The sequence below is a fragment of the Hippocampus comes genome, unplaced genomic scaffold (genome assembly GCF_001891065.2).
Source record: "Hippocampus comes isolate QL1 unplaced genomic scaffold, H_comes_QL1_v1.1 scaffold21, whole genome shotgun sequence".
In the NCBI taxonomy this organism is placed as follows: domain Eukaryota; kingdom Metazoa; phylum Chordata; class Actinopteri; order Syngnathiformes; family Syngnathidae; genus Hippocampus; species Hippocampus comes.
In genome coordinates this window covers 1-18,840 of record NW_017805745.1, presented here as the reverse complement: position 1 = coordinate 18,840, position 18,840 = coordinate 1, and the positions used below count along the sequence as shown (strand labels likewise).

Sequence of the window (18,840 nt, the reverse complement as noted above, 5' to 3'; positions counted from 1 at the left end):
ATATAATTTTAGTTTATTTTTTATTAGTTTAGTGTTAGCTTTTTTATTATTATTATTAATTTAATTTTATTTTATTTTAATTTTTACAGCGAGGATTTGTCGAGTGCGGGACGGGAAAAAAAAGGTCGCGAAGTGATGTGTAATAAACTAAAGCAAACTACAATTCCCAAACGACTGTTTAACCTTCCATCCACAATCCAGATGTATAGCAATACCAAAATCGATTATTTTAAAATGAACTCGTGTGAAAGTAAAGGACATTTTCACTTTAATTATCGTTAGTTTTCATTTGTTTTATGAACACAATCTGTAGTTTCTTTTTGGTTTCTTTAAGTGTTTTTTGTTTTTATTTTATTTTGTTGAAGAAAATATGTTTCCAATTTTAGGTTTAACAAGCCTCCCTTTTCCATAAGTATAATAACCTTGCTTGCGATGGGCAGTCACATGACAAAATTTAGGTCTTCATGAAGCACTGTTTAATCCAGTTTGCCAAAAATGACAAAACGTGACGGATCGATAGATCAATAGAAAAAAGATACATGTGCCATATATCAAAGATTGTGTTCATGTCATGTGTGTGTGTTTTACAGGAAATTGTTGACATGAGGAAAAATGCGATTATCCTCTGCCAAAGTAATGCGTCCTTGCTCTCTGGGCGCTGGTCGCCCTTCATGACTGCATTTGTGGTCGGCTAAAGAGATTCTGATTGGCTCCGTATTTCGGTGGCAAAAACTGAAAATGAATTAGCATTGGTTGTTTGCTGAAGGGGCCTCGCTTGTTTGAGACAGCCACACAGCCAAAGTGCTTGTTTGTGTAATTGGAGCCATATAAATGTGATCGCATTACCCATTCCCGAACTGAAATGCTTACTTTTTTTTAGCATGTGGTCTCAAAGATTTGTGGTGGTTTTATTTTTTTCTTTTCATAATCCATGTCAATAAAATGACAATTAGACAAATATGAGATTGGCAGAGGGCTGCCAGGAGTTGAGGGAGTTTTATTTTTGGTGTCATTGAAGTGCCATTCTCAGTATCACATTCACATTGCGTGATACAAGGTCGGACATGAACACCAGAGACCCCAAAACTAGTACAGTACCTGTTATAAAATCACCTTTGACCTTAATAACTTATCAAAACACAAATTGGGTTGAAGAATGTGTTTTTCAAACACATCCTGCAACCGTGTGTTGACTTATTGCAATTTGTGCTTTTGAGTCGGCTACTCATCTACAAATAAATACAGATTACCGAGAGCTTTTGTGTGGCGTTGGTTTGATCAAAAATCTTACGAAGCAAATCAAATACAACAGTCTGCCTCCCATTCCCCTTTCATTCATGCTCATACTGTACTGCTCATCTCTCAGCCTATCCACCACTATTGCAAAGAGCAATGGGCTTAGACCTGATCCCTGATGCCGTCCTACCTTCACCTTAAACTACTATGTCACGCTTCCAGCACACCTCACAACTATTCTGCTACGATCAGACCACGACTGGTACGCAGCTCTTTGAAGATGACATTTAAAGGAAGATAGTGGATATAAACATAGATCATTATGTAGATCAAATTAGATGAAAATTAAAAGTTTAATTCATATGTGTCTTACTGAGGAGAGTTTTACATGTGAATCAAAGGTGACTGTGACGCTGTGAGCAAGTTGGAAGCATGGCGGGGCAACACCATTAAGAGCTTACAAATCTTAAAATCGGTGCGACGTTAGTTCAGTTCCTAATTGGTGATTGATTGAAAATGTTTTCACAGAGATACTGGAATAATTCAATATCGGCTGTCTGGAAAAAAGTGGAGATTTTTATTTCGCAGCCATTCCCTCTGCTCTCTTCATGCCTGCTGACGGCGACCAAGTGCGTCTATCGTGAATTTTTCATGTGGACTTGACGGTGTCGTGTGGCAGCTCGGATCCGCTTGTCGGTGTCGATTGTTTGATTCGAAAGCTGAGCAATGGTGGAAAAAGATGAATTGCAAGCGCTTTTCATTATATAGCTATGACGCCCCCCCCCCCCCAAAAAAATCCACTTATTGCTCAACCCACCCCTTAATTCATAAATACTACGAAATACAGTATATTTCAAGATATTATGAGTAATTTATTAGTTTTTATTATGACAAAAACCTAATGTGCTGGAAAAAAAATCTGTACTTTTTGTGCACATATATATTTTTTTTTTCTTCGCCAAATGTCGCGGTGCTCCGGAGCTTTTTGACACAGTGGCTTTTATACTTGATGACGAAACGCTTCACCAGACGAGTGCTCTGTTCTCACCTCTAAAAGGCTCTTGTTGACACCCCCACTATATTTCACAGACAAAAGCCTTCCCGGTCACCTTGAAGCACGAGGAACATTATCGTATTTTTGAAGCACGAGGAACATTATCGTATTTTAACCAACAGGCAACTGGACATTCACTTCTTATTACGCGCACTGTGGTGCTCTGTCACTGGACCACTGAGCACTGCAAAAACACCTTGTGGTGACTTTTGTCACACGGCGTCAAAGACATTCTGTTCCCCATGCAAGGAAGCTTGCATTTATTTCCTTCTTTTTAAATGCTGCTTTGCATCCCTCATCTACGCACACGAGGGCACATTAGAGGCTCTGTTCGGAGTGCGCATAAATGTGTTTTATGTCCTGACAGCTGGTGCTAAGCTAAGCCGTGCATTTTGTCCGGCTCTATTGTCTGTGCCGCTAGCCTCATCTCCCACTTGGAGCCCATAAAAGTCGAGGCATTTAAACAGCTAATGAAGCGAAGAGTCTGGGCTGGGGGCAGATAAAAAAATCCCATCCGGAAAATTGTTGTTCCTTTTTTTTTCCCACCACTGTGCTTTCATTCATTCAACAGTCATCCACTTGTGTCGTCGTTTCTCATGTAAGATACAGAGATGGATGGTACCCTTCAAAACTTGGGGACAGGGCGGGGGCTTGCCTAACGAAGGTCATTCCAGAGGAAAGAACAGACAAAGGAAAAGACCCGTCTCCCTCTCAGGCTCCGCTTCATCCTCGGCACATCTGATGAGAATAAAGTGTAATTGCACCTCCACTACAGTTGGTGGCAGTGGTGCGCTCATTGTCAGAGAGCGCACAAGAAGTATCAGCTCCTCTGCAGACATGAACTGTACTTGATTGAGAGTTTAATCGAAAAATTATACTATTCATTATTGCAGAAAATTGGGGGGCAGGCGCAAAATATTTTATTGTTCCTGACGGTGGGAAGAAACAAAAAGAATTGAGAAGCGCTGCCTTAACCTCATGTTTTGTCACATCTGTCCAAAAGAGACTTCCCTCGAAGCTTTGCGGCCTGTCGGCACGCATTCTGGCAAATTTTAGGCCCTTTTTTGGTCAAGTCATAGCAGTGATCATAGTGGCTTGTTTGAACCAACAATTTGGCCGAGGTGGGAAGGGGTCAGCAATCAAAACGGTTAAGTAAAAGCATATGAAACGGTGCAAAACAGCATCTGTTAGCACAACAACTTGAAAAAGACATTTACCAGCCACTTAAGCCTCACAGAGCTGTTCTAATATTCACATTCGTGAAAAAGTACAATAAAGATTTGTTATTAGACCGCAATCTAACAGTCAGTCATAAATTACAGTATTTTATTGTCCCCCCCTCCCCCCACTGCTATGAAATATGATACTGTATGTTGGAAACATTGGTGTACACACAAACAAACCCCAGCAGCAACTTAATGTGGAGCGTACAGTAAAAAAAATAATAAAAAATAATCAAAATAATAAAAAAATATTGACCGCATAACAGAGCTGATTTCATATAGACGCAAAATGATTACAAATAATATTTTAAAGTCATTTAGCTGGCACTTAGCTGGTGGCGTAATTGAACAGCGACAGTAAATGATGCGGAGACATTACTGTAAATGTTATTATAAAGTTTATGATGGGACATCTGTCACAGGGCAGCCGGGGCTTCAGAACAAGCGTGTGTCTGTGCGAGTGTGTGTGTGTGTTATTCTTACTCGATCAGAACACACAGCAGAGAACTATACGATCATATCTGTGTGCGCATATTACGCTTTCTTTACCAAACATTTGCTTGTGTTGCCACGTCGCTTTTCATAAAGTGATACGACACATGACCGTCTTTTTTCACGTCTGTTCTCTCCAAGCTGATGGCGGCCATTATCTTTGTCAGCATTGGCGTCATTGCGTCCTTCTTCTGTGCCATCGTGGATGGGATCATCGCATCAGAATTTATTGTGAGTAGAAAGAAAGCAGGGAAAATGTCGACATGCTAACGTCCACCTCCATCCCACTTTCCTGCAAATGAGCAAAAGCTCCGCTTGGCCCATTAACCCAGTGAAATATCAAATCCTTTATATTTTAATGAGTGTGGATGATTGGGGGGAGTTTAAAAAGCCACTGGGCTCTTGGCACGGCATGGGCGATATTGATCAGGAATGCAATCAAAGGCGGCTCGCGGCCTCACGGGACAGCGGAATTTATATTCATTGCTCTGGCAAGGCTCACGCAATGAAATCATCGAATGAGCTTGTTCGTTCTATCATCCTAGTGCAGGAGGTGGGCTGCTAATGTGCAGCGTGAGCCGTAAAAATGCTACAGCCCCGCCGATGTGGAAAAATTGGAAACCTTGAAATGGTTGCACTGGCGAAAGCCTTTGGGATTGTTTGGTAAGCACAACGAAAGCTCGGTGGGATGCAAAGCAACAGTGGATGCTGGGGGCGACTGGATTATTTTCATGACCCTTGCCCATCCCTTCGGAAAAATAATTTATTGAAAGGTCTGGGGTGGTCAGGATAATTGGAAACCCTAAATTGAAACCCTAACCCGAGTTTAAAACCCTATTTCTAAATCCTTACCCTAATTTGAAAGCCTACTTTGAACAATAGCCTGAGTTTATAACCCGACTTTAAGACCCTAACCCTAGTTTAAAACCCTACTTTGAAAGTACCGTATTTGCAAATCCTAAATTAAAACCCTAACCCTAGTTTGAGACCCTCCTTTGAAACCATAACCCAAGATTGTAACCCACATTTCAAACTCCAACTACAACATACAACCCAATTATCATACCCTAACCCAATTTTAAAACCCTCCATTGAAAAGCCGGATTCTCCTCTCACATGAACGCGCAATTGTGTTTCTGTGCTGCGGACGCCTCCCTCAGGTTGATGCCCGGGGTCACCGCCCCATTGTCTTCACCCCCTCTGCACATTTGTCTTTTAATTTGAATTTATTTTTTAACCCTCCTATATAGGACATAAGACCTTTGCAAGAGGACATGTGTGATTTTTACACCAGTGGATCTGGCTACGCCTTTGACAGCTACTACACTGAGGTGAATCTACACACGCATTTTGATGCTGTGTGCCGTTCATTGCTGGTTTGAAGGATTAGGAAAGAAAGTTTGAGCAGTTGGCGTTGACGTCACTCAAACTGTTGCGTTATTTTCTTTGACCGGTTCTTTCAATTGGCAAAGTTTATAGTTGCATGATTATTGATGACAGATACAATTGGACATGATTGTGACACTAAAAAGCGACATTTTATAACACATTCCAGTTTACAGACGGCGTGGCCAAATGCAAGTGTGAATTGTACGCCAAGCTCTTTCCAAAGTTTTAAATTCAGTGACATCTCGTGGTTGAACGCCTTTACTGCTCAAAATGCAATCAATGACGAATAACAGCAAAAATGTGTATAGCGCCCCCTATTGTCATACAAAAAAAGGTTAAAAAGATGATTCCTTTAGTTTGGACGTTGCGCTCATGCTGAAAGCTGAAAAAGTACAGCTTCAGGAGCTCGCCAAATTTATGACAGAGTATGTCCAAATTGAGCATTAAAACCGTGAGGCCCTTAACAGTAACCTCTTGAATGCTTGAAAACTCGCAGATGACGTGCGGTTCATCGGGCAAATCCTGCAAGTTGAAGCTGAGAAGCAACACCTGCTACTGCTGCTACCTTTATAACTGCGAGAGGTAACGTTTGCACGCGTTATCACTCGCCTCGTTTCCAGCAGTTATGTTGCGTGGCCATGTACAGTCGACAGCGGCTAATCGGCCGTGAGACTTGACCGTGAAATGGAAAACAGACAATTCTGCCGGGACTTTTGGACTGTTTTGATGAGTATCTTGTGTGTTACAGCACAGAGTACCACCCCCAGTACTTTGAGTTCACCGGGGTCAGCGGCTGCTGGGATGTGATCCACCTCCATCGTCTGCTGTGGGCCTCGGTGGTCCTCAACGTGACCGGCCTCTTCCTGGGAATCATCGCTGCCGCCATCCTTGGAGCCTACAAGGACATGGTGAGAAGAAGCAAGGAACCTTGATTCAAGCGGATTTGAAATGTAGCTCAATACGTTCATGTATGTGAATAATGGTGACGAATCGGTGCTCTAAATCTGCTTCTCTGCCACACACCGTTGTTCCACTTACGCTTTTAAACCCCTGCAGCAGAAACCGACTCCAGCAATGGCGCCAAGCCCGGCGCCACCGCCCCACATCCTGTACAACCCCACCCAGCATATGCTCACCTACGCTGGCTTCTGTCCTCCGGGGCAGAATCTTCCTGCCTACCCCAATTATCCGGGGACAGTGCAGGTGGGTCACACAGTGCAAACTGGAGCACAATGGAGCAGTATGACATTGTAACCACACAGTTTTTGTTTTTAATTTAATAAAGTCTTCAGAACCACCCTAGAAGACAAATGACAGATAGATATGACGTTCATCTTGTCTTCTTATTAGTTGAATTTGGTTGAAGGTTACTTTTTTTCAGACAACGGTCTTTTTTCTTTTGTGAAGAGAAAAACGCTGACCTAGCTGACATTTTCGGCGATCACTTCAGCCTTCATGAGAGTTGTCACCGTTTCCGCGTGACTTAAAATGAAACTTGATAGAATTTCTTGGGGATAGTTTGAGGGGTCATCGGCATGGACTTATTACGTTTGATTTTTAAGGGCGTGAAATTGTTCATTATTTATCAGCACCCTCAAGGGAAATTCCATTTGTCCTGCAATATAAAACATACAGCACATCGACCATGAATACAAACGCACCAACAGAATTCTATGGAAACGCACTCAGGTTAAAGCAGGGCAATTCTTCATCACTTCAAACTGCAGCAAGAAAAATAACAATACAATTATGTTCACATCTCTCTGGATGCTAACAGTTACAACTTACCTCTTTGAAAAATCTAAATCTCAAGGTCGACCTTGTAAAGTGGCTCGCAGGTACCTAACAGGTCGTAATGTCGCCTTCTTTTTCTTTTCTTTGCTCAGACTACCAGCAGTAGTTTTCACGGACCCGCTACCCCACAAATGATCCCCGAGGGGGGTCCCGTAGGCACTTCGTGTCCTTCCGAAGAAACCCAGAGTCAGCCACCCTCACAAGGTGCCACCCAAATGTTACAGCAGGGGCCCACCCAGGAACCGGGAGGCGGCTTCATGCTTACACCCAACGCGCCGGTCCTCTTTGGATCCGCTCACGGCCCCTTCGAGAAACCTCCGCCTTACGCCTATTGAACCCCCCCAGCCAAAAGGAAAACAAAGCATTCGTGTCTCCAGTTTGTTTGCCCGAACTTAGAAGACGCTTAATAGGAGGCCGTGTAGATGGGAGAGGTCAGTGAGCTCCTCTTTACTGCCGCAAAGGAGAAAGATGTCTGTTTTGTAGTGAGCGTAGTTCATGTTCATTGACTAGGACCCCAGCATTAGTTTATCGACTGGCCAACATCAATTTCTTGGGTTATATCTAACCGGTTTCTTTGCAGGTGTTCCTGTGTGCGCTTTGAAAACAATGACAAATGCACTACAATTAAGGGCTTACTTTCAACAGGAATGCGGATAAAACCACACCGTGGCTGCTACGTTGCGGTTTGACGATTAAATCGGCTTTATAATACAGGCAAAGATGTGCGTTAGGGCAGAAAAGTGCTAATTGTAGCACTAGCACTCGCTGATTGCTTGGACATAAAATACGCGCGAACAATGTCCACAGATCCGGTGGCTCCTCATTAGCATAATCACAAAAAGGCTCGCGTGACTCTTGACGCTCATTGAAACTGTTTATTTTGCTTCTTAAATACAGTTTTCACCCTGGTAGATTCAAACTTTATCGTAGCATTGTGCAATTCGCCGATAAAAAAAGAAAAAAAAAAGAAAATTATTGGACATTACAATAAAAAAAAAAAAAATGCACATTCTCATATCGGGGGCATTCATTCATGAGACAACTCCAAAATGGTAAAGCGGAGTGAAGCCAAAATAACACTGGAGCCCTTTGGACGAACGCAATGCTTCTCAGTCTCACATTGTGTTTTGTTTTTTTTTGTTTCTTTTTCTGCATTTCGGTTTATTCAGCATCTACGAAATGAAGAATAAAACAATGATTCTGTAAAATTCTATTTTAAGATTGTGATTATTGCTCTTAATCCCACTGTTGGGGAGAATCACAGCTGTACTTTGTTTTGTCTGAAGAATATTACATTGAGACTATACGGTAAGTGTTGCTTAACTTTGATGCAAAGATGACCTCGGGGAGCCTATTGTACGTACGTTGAGTTTCTGCCCTTCTATAAAGCATTGTACAGTCACATTATTTACAAACTCAGTATAATACAGCGCGCTAGGTTTGCTCTCAGTAGCTCGTGTGGTACATTGGCTGCGGTGGTCTCCCATTTCTGCAACGTCAGCCTCCTCTTCCTCCCTCCCAATGACGAATCTGCCGTCGTCCGACTGGTTTAGGGTGGTTTTTAGCATTCACGTGGTTCTGAAATAGCAAGATATTTGATCTTTGCGCACGAGCGGAGATGCAAAGTGCACATTTCACAAAGAGGGGTGGCGGTCATTCGGTGAGCAACGATGTTTGCAGCGGTGGCAGAATTCGCCTGTTTTTAGAGCACTCAAGTAGGCACAAGGTAAGATTTTTTTTTTTTCCCCTCCAAGGTTGCATGTAGACATGGAGCAGGTGGGGATGAGCTCATGAATATGGTTTCATGAGGCAAACCACATCGACCGGCAACTACGTGCAAAGGTTTTCTAGAATACGCAAAGAAATCAAGGTGGGCAGTGTCCTGCTTCGGGTGGGTCACCGTGCGTAATTGAGCCTTGAGATCTTTTTATAGGTTTGAGACATTTTGACCTTGGCTTAACTTAATATTCTTGAGGGCTTATGTGGTGATGTGACGGACGAAGCATTCCATCCTAAGACTTGTGACTGATGAAGTGGACATTGTTGGCTTATTATTTTTCTTAGAATATGCAAAGAGTCCTTGTGAGAGCTTCCTGGCAGCAAGCGCCACCGTCACAGTCAAGACCAAAGGACAGTGTGACATTGTTCTGAGGGCCCAGTAGGACCGCAACACTTGCTTTAGATTTCATGGCATTTAAATCTAAGAAGTCTCTTCTCTCTACTCAAGGCGCGTGATCATATAAATATTTTGGAAACATTCTCCCCTGCTTCTGGATTGGCTTCGGCAGAGCACTGTGCGCGGTCACTGGTTCGAATCCAGCAGGGGGCAGGAGTGGGAGCGGATGTCGTTATGTTTCTGGGTGGCCTGGTCCAGATCCAGAGTTTGTCCGTTCACCGCGACCTTCATGCAGCCGCTGAATGGCGCCGACACCAGCGTGGAGACCAGCGGGACACCTGAGGCACAAGTGACACGGCGCAAGGCGCAAATGGACGTTCAATGTCAAAGAAAATTCAGTTCAAATCTGTCATCCACAAGGGTTGGGAAGTTTCAATAATTGTTTGTGTATCACTTCTTGGGGGTTGTGTAATGTTAGTATTTTCATTTGACATTCAAGGGCGATATTTTGAAATACAGTATTCATTCATAACCCCATTTCATCAATACTGTTCGTTCATGGCTCCACAATTGCCTTTTGAGAAATTTCTCCTTGGATGAAAATATGAAAGATTTGGGATTAAGGTCTAGAGGTTAACATTTTATGTATACAAAATAATGTATTGTACAGTATACATCAGATATGAACCCTGAGGTAAAATATATGTGATGAAATAGGATAGGTCAAAGTTCTACAAAGAGCTGTCTGCCAACTAGTGGTGAACGGTGTTATTACAACTTTAAACAGATCAGGTAGTGTAGGGGAAACTGTTGTATGAAGTTGCCAACCCTGACCTGGACAGTACATGTTGTAAGGGGCCCAATACGCACCCCGATTAAGCGGTACTGCAACTTCCCTCTTCTACGCAAACAAACGTCTTCCTCGTGTGTATTGTGCTCAGTGCTCACCACCAGGGAGGCCTCCAATGTAGGTGCTGGACGGTGAATGAAGGTTGACCTCTGCATCTTCGCTCCGTCCAGGCTCCCCGTCGACAAGGAGCTGGGTGCGGTTGCCTGAGATCTTCACCTGGATTTCGTGACTCTCGCCATCGCAGAGGGGCGCTGGCGAGCTGGCCAGGATGACGCCGCCCGCTGTCACCAGAACAAACTGAAAACGCGGTTTATTCTGATTAATAGCAAGCCGAACATGATGCGATATTTTAGCGGCACTTACGTCTCTCCACTCATCGGTGCCGGGGTGATAGTCAGCCAGAGCGACGGAGAGGGGGACGGTGTCTTCGTGAACGAGAGCAAAGAGCACCCCGATGGCGGTCGTTGGGTAAAGGGTCAACTGGACGCTCAGGTTCTGGGACTCTAAGCACAAACAAGGACGGCTCGATGAACAAAAAGATGTCAACGCTTAACCAAGCATGTGGTCATCACCACACACACACACACACACACACACACACACACACACACACACACACACACACACACACACTGCGCACCATAACTGATGTTGAAGAGAGCAAAGCCCGTCCCGGGGTAATATGCTCCGGGATTCTCGGTGCTGAAACACTGAATGTTCTCATTAGTCATGATGCTTTCGTGCATGGACCGGTCTTCCCCCGTCATCCAGCGCCACTCCTTCATACAGCCGTCCAGACGGGGGTTGACCTAAGAAACAGCATCAGAGGTTGATGACGACCGGTAGAAAGAGCCTCACGAAAAAAATTGGGGTGAAACCAAGACCTTGCTAACGAGGCTGCTCTCCCTAAAGGGAACTCCTCCGACAGTGAGGTTGAGCTCGTGCATGTCCTTCTTGAGTGTGAACAGATCGCCGTTAACCGCAATCTTCATGACGGCCTCCCGGTCGATCTTTATCACGAGACTCCGCCCCTGCTCCTCGACGGAAATCTGGTCCGAAAAGAGCAAACATGGCGGGCCGTGTCGGTCAGAACTGATGCGGCAGACGACCGAGTCCGCTTCGGATCAAAAGTAGCAACCTTCCTCCACTGGCCGTCATTGATGACGGGTCCGCTGCTGGTGACCCTGCTGACCGGGCCGTACTTGAGCTGCAACTCAAGTTTGCCGTGGTGAATGGCAAGCACGATCCAGGAGCTGTTCAGGTGACCGCCGGCAAAGAAGATCACTCCCTCCGAGTCGTATGTGCGGAAATCAAACTCTGCGGAAAAACTGCAACAGCGAAGGGGGAAGCATGAGAAAAGGATCTTAAGAATGACTTTCCGAAGTGACTTTTCGAAATGACTTCTTGTTTGGCTTAATTAACAAACTTAAAAAAAACATTTTCATGAACGAAATAATAGACAAAAATGCTTTTCAACCAAACCAACATTCACGGAAACTACTGGATGTCTTACTTTGTTTCCGACTGTTTATCTTACTCATTACTTACTATAATGACAGTGGAAATGTCATTCGTTTCCATCTTTGTCAATTAATATCATACATGCGCTTCGTGTTGATAGGAGGAAGACAGCCACACATTATGACGCGCGGCAATGACGTGATGTCATCTTTAGTAGACGTCTTCATTAAATAAGGAATTAAAATATCCCCAAAATATTTCTACCTCCTCCCTCCTCTCGCAATACCATGGGACAAAATGAGCCCTCGACATGGGAACCGTATTTACTTCTGTAAGCAACTTCTGTCAAGAAAGCGCCACGTGACGCCCTGCAGTGTGAACGTGGCCGATCATATGTAGGCCGAGTACAGAGAACATGGTCAGAGATTTTTCAAATGAGGAGGGGACAAAGGAAAAGGCCCATTCACACACTTGCTCACCCGGTGTTAATCCTTCGACGGAAGCGCAGCCTCATCACCGGCAAGCCGTTGAACATGCGGCCCAGATAGAGAGAGCGAGAGTTCCTCTTTAGAGCTGGCGTCATACAGGGAGTTATAGCCTGCAGACAAACGACGACGTTGTCACTCTTGCCGGTTCAAGACAAGCTAGAGCACGCATCATTGTTTGATGTGTTTCACAGAACCGGAAAATTGTTGACATGTCAAAGAGCTGAATGAGCTCAAACCAAAAGGCTCATTTTTTTTTTGCATTTCACCTGACAGCTCCTGAGGTCCTGTTCCAGCTTCCTGCCCTGACGCCCGTCGCACAAACAGCGGAAACTCCCGAGAGTGTTGAGACACTCTTCCGCGCACACGCTTGCCTCACACTCATCCACATCTGGGAGGTGAGAACCAAAGGAGAGAGGAGAGCTGCAAAATGATGACTGCTGCACCAACGGTGACAAGAGAAAAAGCTCAGGACGCAATCAAAACATGAACTCTGGAAGGATGTTTTAAGAAAAAAAAAAAAAAAAACATGGGAACTGGCTTCCTGTCAGCATCATGAGGAATGCAAACAACACTCGTATCAAGTGGAATTTGACGTTAACCGAGCCACTATCGGCCCACCACACACAACTGACCATATATGGCCATGCCTTGTCTGGCTATAATAAAATGTAAACATTCGCAGAGAGACACTGTGGTTACGTAAAGTCTGTTTTTTTCACACAGACAAGGGAAAATAAAATACACAATACATAAATAATAATGAATAATGACTCACAGTCACGACCGGTATTTCTTTTCCTTTTTTGTCCCCAAGATAAATTCTCAATTGAAGCTCCTGGTATGGGAGTTGTCAAGCAGGGGGCACAATTGGATATTTGAAAGTCAATGTTTTATTTTAGCTTCTGTTTTTGTACTGACGAACTAAAATCTATGTCCCATAATATGTTTACAATAAAATCCTGTGAATAACAGACACTCTTGTAGAATATGCCCCGCCTCCAAAATCACTCACAAAATGCATTTTATTTCTCTGCTTGTGCATTAAATACACTCCCCCCAATTTGCTCATCTGCTTTACTGCTGACACCGAAGCCTCTTCTCCAGCAGGACTCGCCGCACTTGCATGAGCGCGTTCAGCTTACCCACGCAGCTCTTGGTCTCGTTGTCAAAGACGTAGCCGGGATCGCACAGACATTCGTAGCCTCCCTCGTTGTTCTCACAGCGAGCTGACCCGCACGCGTTCACGACATCTTGACACTCGTCCACGTCTGAATGGGGGACAGTTTGGCGACATAAACCCAAGAAACAATCGAGAGTGGCAATCGTGTGTGATGAATCGCACGCACGCGGCATACGCGGCGTGTCTTGTTGCTCACCGAAGCACATGTGATGTCCTCGCAACGTGTAACCTGGGCGACAGGAGCAGTGGTAGCTCCCCATTGTGTTACTGCACTCGTGCTCGCATCCTGCGTTGCTCTCGCCGCACTCGTCAACATCTGCCGGAGGGGAATGGAGTATCATGGATTACTTTGGGGGTTTCGAACACACAATGAGCTCTTTGTCAATGACTGTCTTTGCCGGGCAAGTGTGAAATACAGTTTTCGTGTTTGCGCCTTCACAATCCTCCCCAGTGGAAAAGCCGCGAGGAAACTGAGTCCTCCTCGATTTCCACTGCGGGTAAAGGTGGTAAGATGAGTCACGGTGGAAAAGTGTGAATGGAGTGGCTGTGAAGCATATTCCGCTGCGGCTCGCGGTGTGCACTCTTTCCAGTTTGCGCTTCGACATTTCATCTGGTCGAAAAGTGGGAAGCCTCAAAGGTCGGCTCATTCAGGGAAGGCGGCATCCTTTTCCTCGTATCGATTACACGCTAGAATGCGTGCTGCTGACCTCGACGGATTGCAGGAATGAACGTATCAAAGCCCCACATCACGATGGATTCAAAAGTATTTTTGACAAATTGAATCGCGGGCACGTCTGTCAAGATTATGTTGCGAGCTACACGCACGATTAGATAGACTAATTGTTTTGTTGTTCTTGAAACGAAAATGCTCTCCATATAGGTGCCTTTTTCCTTCTAAATTGGTGCCATGTGCACGATTCAAAATCATTTCGACTTGTCTCCATATTTGTTGTTCAGAAGATCCAGAGCAGGAATAGCACGAAAAGACGAGATCTACAACGTGAACGCGTCTGAGTACGGTTAAGCCAAGAGACAGCTGTCAAAAGGTCACATCCATGACATTGCGTGACGGTGCCAAGCTAGCCCCCCCCAGCCCCCCCCACCCCCTGCACACATAAAGTTCAACATGCGATGACAGTACCTTGAGCACAAAAGGCCCCCGTCCAACCTGAAAAACAGTGACAGAGGAAGGAACCCTTTTTGTCCTCGCAGCGCGCGGTTCCTCTAGAGTTGCAGGGGGAAGGGGAGCATTGGTCCGGAATGTCTGGTTGTGGAGAAAACAAAAAGGAGACACGACAAATTTGACAATGACACTGAACAGAAAGTTGGGTGCATTAGAACAGTGGTCTGCGATCCCCGGGCCACGGACCGGTACCGCACAGAAAGAATAAAGCACTTACATTACTTCCGTTTTATTTATTTCACTATCTGAAAGATGTTTTATTTTGAAAAATTTGCGGATTCTCTGTGACATCCATCTGCAGTACTGTATCGCACTCTTGACACAAGTGAAGGCGCGCTTCTCGTCACGTGATAAGTTACCGCTAAAATGAAATCCGAAGCTGGCAAAATAAATTTAAAAAAAAAAAAAAAAAAAACATCTTTGAAAAGTTTTTTTGTCTACATTTAATAGACAATATCAGGATTACCTACTTAAAATCCGGATTTATCTCAACGGGAGATTCCCACGCACCAAGCCCACTCTGCATAATATGCGGCGACGGTGAGTCGTATTTTTCATGCATTTTGTATTTGCGGTGTATCTTATTTTGAAGGCACGTTTAAACGTTACCATAGCACCCAGAGAGTGTTGCGGCCAGATAGGACGTTCCTCGAGTCATGATTCGTGTTCATGATTATGTTTCGAAAATACCACACTTTTCATGCAGGTCATGTCATATTATTTTGTTGTATTTATCCGGGCTTAAGGCCGCTCCCTGAAAACATTGTCTGACATGAAACCGGTCCGTGGGGCAAAAAAGGTTGGGGACCGCTGCATGAGAACATAAACGGCGTACTGTTAGCTAAGCTCTCTTCTGAGCGATGTCCCGATTCAGTTTTTCTTAGAAAGTGTGCCCTCTGCCTCATAAGATGATCTTATTATTCCACTGCAGGTTCTGTTCTTTGGGTCTGATGTTTATTTTTCATTTGGTTGCAGGGGGAGTCTGCGCAAGTCTGCGCACGCCAGCTCATATCAGATAAGCGAGCGTACAGAGTGTGTGCAGCAGGGGCCTGGAGGAAGACAGATGCTGCTTACAAGTGTTTGAATCTGACACGGTTTCTAAACAGCGGAATTCCAGTTCCTTCAGCAGTTTTGACGTCGCATTTGAAGAATTACACTCGCCTGTCTTGGCAGCAGTGGCGACGCAACAATAACGCGCATACGACGACCAGATGTGCGCAGCTACCGAACTTGAATTGCAGAGTGTTGCGTGTGCATTTGTGCACACACAAATCAATTGAAAAGACAAACGCCTCAAATCTGTTTCTGGCTTCTGATATGCAGCCAAAACGCGCGCATGACATCATTTTGTTGTAAACAGTGGAATGCCAAGATCTGGTCTGATCCCAAATTAGAAGAAAAAAGGTGGGAGAGGCACATAAAAATAAATAAATAAAAAGGGAGCGCTGCCGTCCTTGAAGCCGCGCTCTGCTACGCAGGGCACAACAGCTGAGTCACAGCCACCAACAACCACCCCCCCTCACCCCCCCTGTCACTCGAAGCCGGATGAGGTCTGCTGCACACTGATGCAGCAGAAATTTCGTACCCAACTCACGTAAGAGTTTAGCCGCGTCATCTCTGACGAGCGTGTGACGAAGGAAAGGGGGGTGGGGGGCGGGCGTACGTCACTCAGCAATGCGCCGCATCACTGCAGTTCCATCGTCATGCCGCTGAGACGTTCCTCACCCCCAAGCGCCGATGATGGCAATCTACTTTCAAGTTAATTGGATCGTGACATTTTCCTACTGCGGTACCCACGGCTGCGATGCAGCCCGACTGCCCCCGCGTTTCCTCCCGAAAGAAGCAAGTGCCCCACCGAGGATGCGCTATTATTCCGCGGTACAGAAGCCAAATCGTGAGAGACAAAACAGGTCAAGTGAAAATTTACGGCGCCTCGTGTTGAGACACGAACAAGGCAACATAAAACCTACTGTGGACGCATGTGATCAGATCGTGCTTCTTCTTTGCTGATCCTCCAAACTTGTCCAAACAATCTGAGAGGGAGAAGAAAAGCAAAAAAAAAAAAAGAAAGAGGTTAAGAAAAAGGTTCGTTTCGTCAAGCTCGGCATTGTTGGCAAGCGGTGGCAAGATACGACTTACTTAAATACTTGGGATAGAAGTAGTCCTAAAGGAGATGGAGACATGGAAACGGTTCATTTTAGACATTGAATAACTGTTGTCTTTGAATATAGCTCTTGACTATTTGTTTTTATACTTGTGCTAAATGTGAAAAAGCTCCGACTTTGTCGAACCGCACGGCAATCCATAAAGACCTCCACCCACTGAACGTTTCATTTGCTACCTGCTCGAGCTAATGACATTCAGTACAACAGCTATAAAAAAATTCTACCTTGACAAAGAGAATGCCGCAGTGTGGCAGTGAATTTACAAATCGAGGAAAATAGGATCACTTCCAGGTCACAGCTTGCAAAGGGTGCCGGCCATCGCCGGAGGCATCCTGGCAATTCTCTCAATTCCTGATCAGGATCAGCAGCGGCAATTTTTGCCTCCTGGCTGCTGCTGTAACACCCCCAGCCCACCCCCAAAAAATCTGGCAGAATTCACAGATGCATGCTGAAGATGCAGCCAAGTGTGTGTGTGATTTGCAAAGTGTCACAAATCCGACCTGTGACACCAAACCTCATTAAAAGCTCAAGTTGACCCCCTTGACCTTTATGATAGTTCAATCCAGATTCTCAATCAGATGCGAGCTATTCATTATTGGGCTCTTTCCCTCTCATGCTTGATTAAAAAAAAAAAAAATGTGTGTGTGTGCATGTGTTGCGGAGAACAACTCGGCCGAACCTTTTTGCAGAGTCAGAAGCTGCAGCAGAGTAAATCGCAGCGTCAAGGAATGAATATTGAACCTTGTTTTGACAACGCAGAAAACGACATCCACAAACAAGCTTGTCACACCAGCCAACGGATGCCAATTGGACCTTTTCTTTAATCGCGCCTTCACATGGATGGGATGGCTGACCCGCACGCTCATGAAAGCAGCCTCGGCCCTGATCTGCTGTCGATGGCTCTGAGCGCGAGCGGGGTGATACATTGTGTCGCTAAAACGTATGCGGATGACCGAAGAGAAAGAAAACACGCTTATCAAACGAGATTTGCGCTAAGATAAGAAAATAAAGTCAGGAGCTGCCTGATTAGATTCGTGGAGGGATGCAAAACAGGAAGCACACGTGAGACATGCTGGGGCCTTCCGTGAAGAATGGGGGAAAATTTCAGTGGAAAAGTGAAATGCATTCCGAAACAGAGATAAGAGAAAAGGACACACGCGTGACTTGACTGTGTGGATTCTTCTGAAAAGGGAGGATGAAGACTGCAGCATTTTCCAAAATGCTGCATGGCACAAACCAAGACTTAGTCATGCTGACTCAGTGACCACCACAGAAACCAAAAAGAAATTATTATTATTATTTTTTTTTTTAAACATGTCCATCAACCCCCATTCGAATATTATCATGCTTGTCAGCACTGACGGAAGCATCAACATCAGCAGCTCAGACTATGAATCATCAGTCACGATAAAACATGCACAACTCGTGCCGGAGGTCTTAAACAGAGCAGAATGCAGATTTGGGTCACGATTGCCGTTTACACGCTGTCAATGGCACGCTCACTGGTCAAAACATTGGGAAATGCTGTGAAATCCAATGCAAAAGAAGAAAAAAAAATTTTTTACAGTTTTTGTTTCATTCAACTACAAGAGGTATGACACCACACTTAATTTCACAGAGTGCACTTCGACAGTCGTGCCAACTACTACGAACAGCAATCAATTCCTCTCTAATTAAAATTGGACACCGTCGTGTCAAATCGGCATCGAAGATCGAGCGCTGACATTGCAGGTCTACTTGGATGTTCCGGCAGCATTTTTTTCACGGCCCAAACAAAAGAATCGCCGACCCGCTTTTGAATAGTGATCAAAACTTTCAGGGAGGAGTTTACTCACAGTCTCAGGGTCATTTTCAAAGACTTCTCTGGCCTCCTCCTTGGAACACTTTTCTTCCACACACTCCCTCTCCAAGTGTCCTTGCTTGGTCTCCTCAAACACTTGATTGGCTCTCCGGTGTCTGCTGAGGAACTGGTTGGCCTTTTGGTGTGACAGGGAGACTGGACAGAACAAAACAAGACATCAGAGGTGATGAAAGTACTCACACTCCGTGCTGAAGTAAAAATATAGATACTTGTGTCACAAAAGACGAATTAAAGTATAAGTCCTCGTTGCACTATTTTATGCACTTTAAGTGCTAATGTTGTCAACGGATGACTAAAAATGTTAAGTTAGTTCATGATAACTGAAAATATTCACCTTCCTTTTAGTGG

General features: G+C 44.7%; 2 protein-coding genes and 1 long non-coding RNA gene across 4 annotated transcripts in view; 1 reads left to right on the top strand and 2 right to left on the bottom strand.

Moving 5' to 3' along the window:
• The window catches only part of tmem255b (transmembrane protein 255B), a 9,242-nt gene extending 1,098 nt beyond the window's left edge, over positions 1 to 8,144 (top strand). Inside the window, exons 4-9 of the mRNA XM_019884621.1 lie at positions 4,147 to 4,236; positions 5,256 to 5,336; positions 5,891 to 5,976; positions 6,143 to 6,302; positions 6,451 to 6,597; positions 7,281 to 8,144. Of these exons, the coding sequence (XP_019740180.1) occupies positions 4,147 to 4,236; positions 5,256 to 5,336; positions 5,891 to 5,976; positions 6,143 to 6,302; positions 6,451 to 6,597; positions 7,281 to 7,523 (807 nt within the window). The 3' untranslated portion in view covers positions 7,524 to 8,144. The remainder of the gene's footprint in view (positions 1 to 4,146; positions 4,237 to 5,255; positions 5,337 to 5,890; positions 5,977 to 6,142; positions 6,303 to 6,450; positions 6,598 to 7,280) is intronic.
• On the bottom strand, positions 3,895 to 7,533 carry LOC109524626 (uncharacterized). 2 transcript variants are annotated; one of them, XR_002169991.1, is made up of 4 exons: positions 7,454 to 7,533; positions 7,183 to 7,356; positions 6,176 to 6,289; positions 3,895 to 4,196 (listed from the first exon to the last, which is right to left on the bottom strand). It is a non-coding gene; the product is annotated as an uncharacterized LOC109524626 (long non-coding RNA). The 2 variants fall into 2 exon arrangements; XR_002169990.1 differs by having other exon boundaries at positions 7,214 to 7,356.
• On the bottom strand, positions 8,097 to 18,637 carry gas6 (growth arrest-specific 6; the record flags this gene model as incomplete). Its single annotated transcript, XM_019884440.1, has 14 exons — positions 8,097 to 9,642; positions 10,253 to 10,451; positions 10,518 to 10,657; positions 10,795 to 10,963; positions 11,039 to 11,203; positions 11,293 to 11,482; positions 12,095 to 12,213; positions 12,370 to 12,491; positions 13,246 to 13,371; positions 13,480 to 13,599; positions 14,425 to 14,547; positions 16,437 to 16,499; positions 16,606 to 16,630; positions 18,467 to 18,637. Coding segments are annotated over 14 exons (1,884 nt in total), but the record flags the coding sequence as incomplete, so codon positions are not given.
• Positions 18,638 to 18,840: the final 203 nt, after the last annotated feature.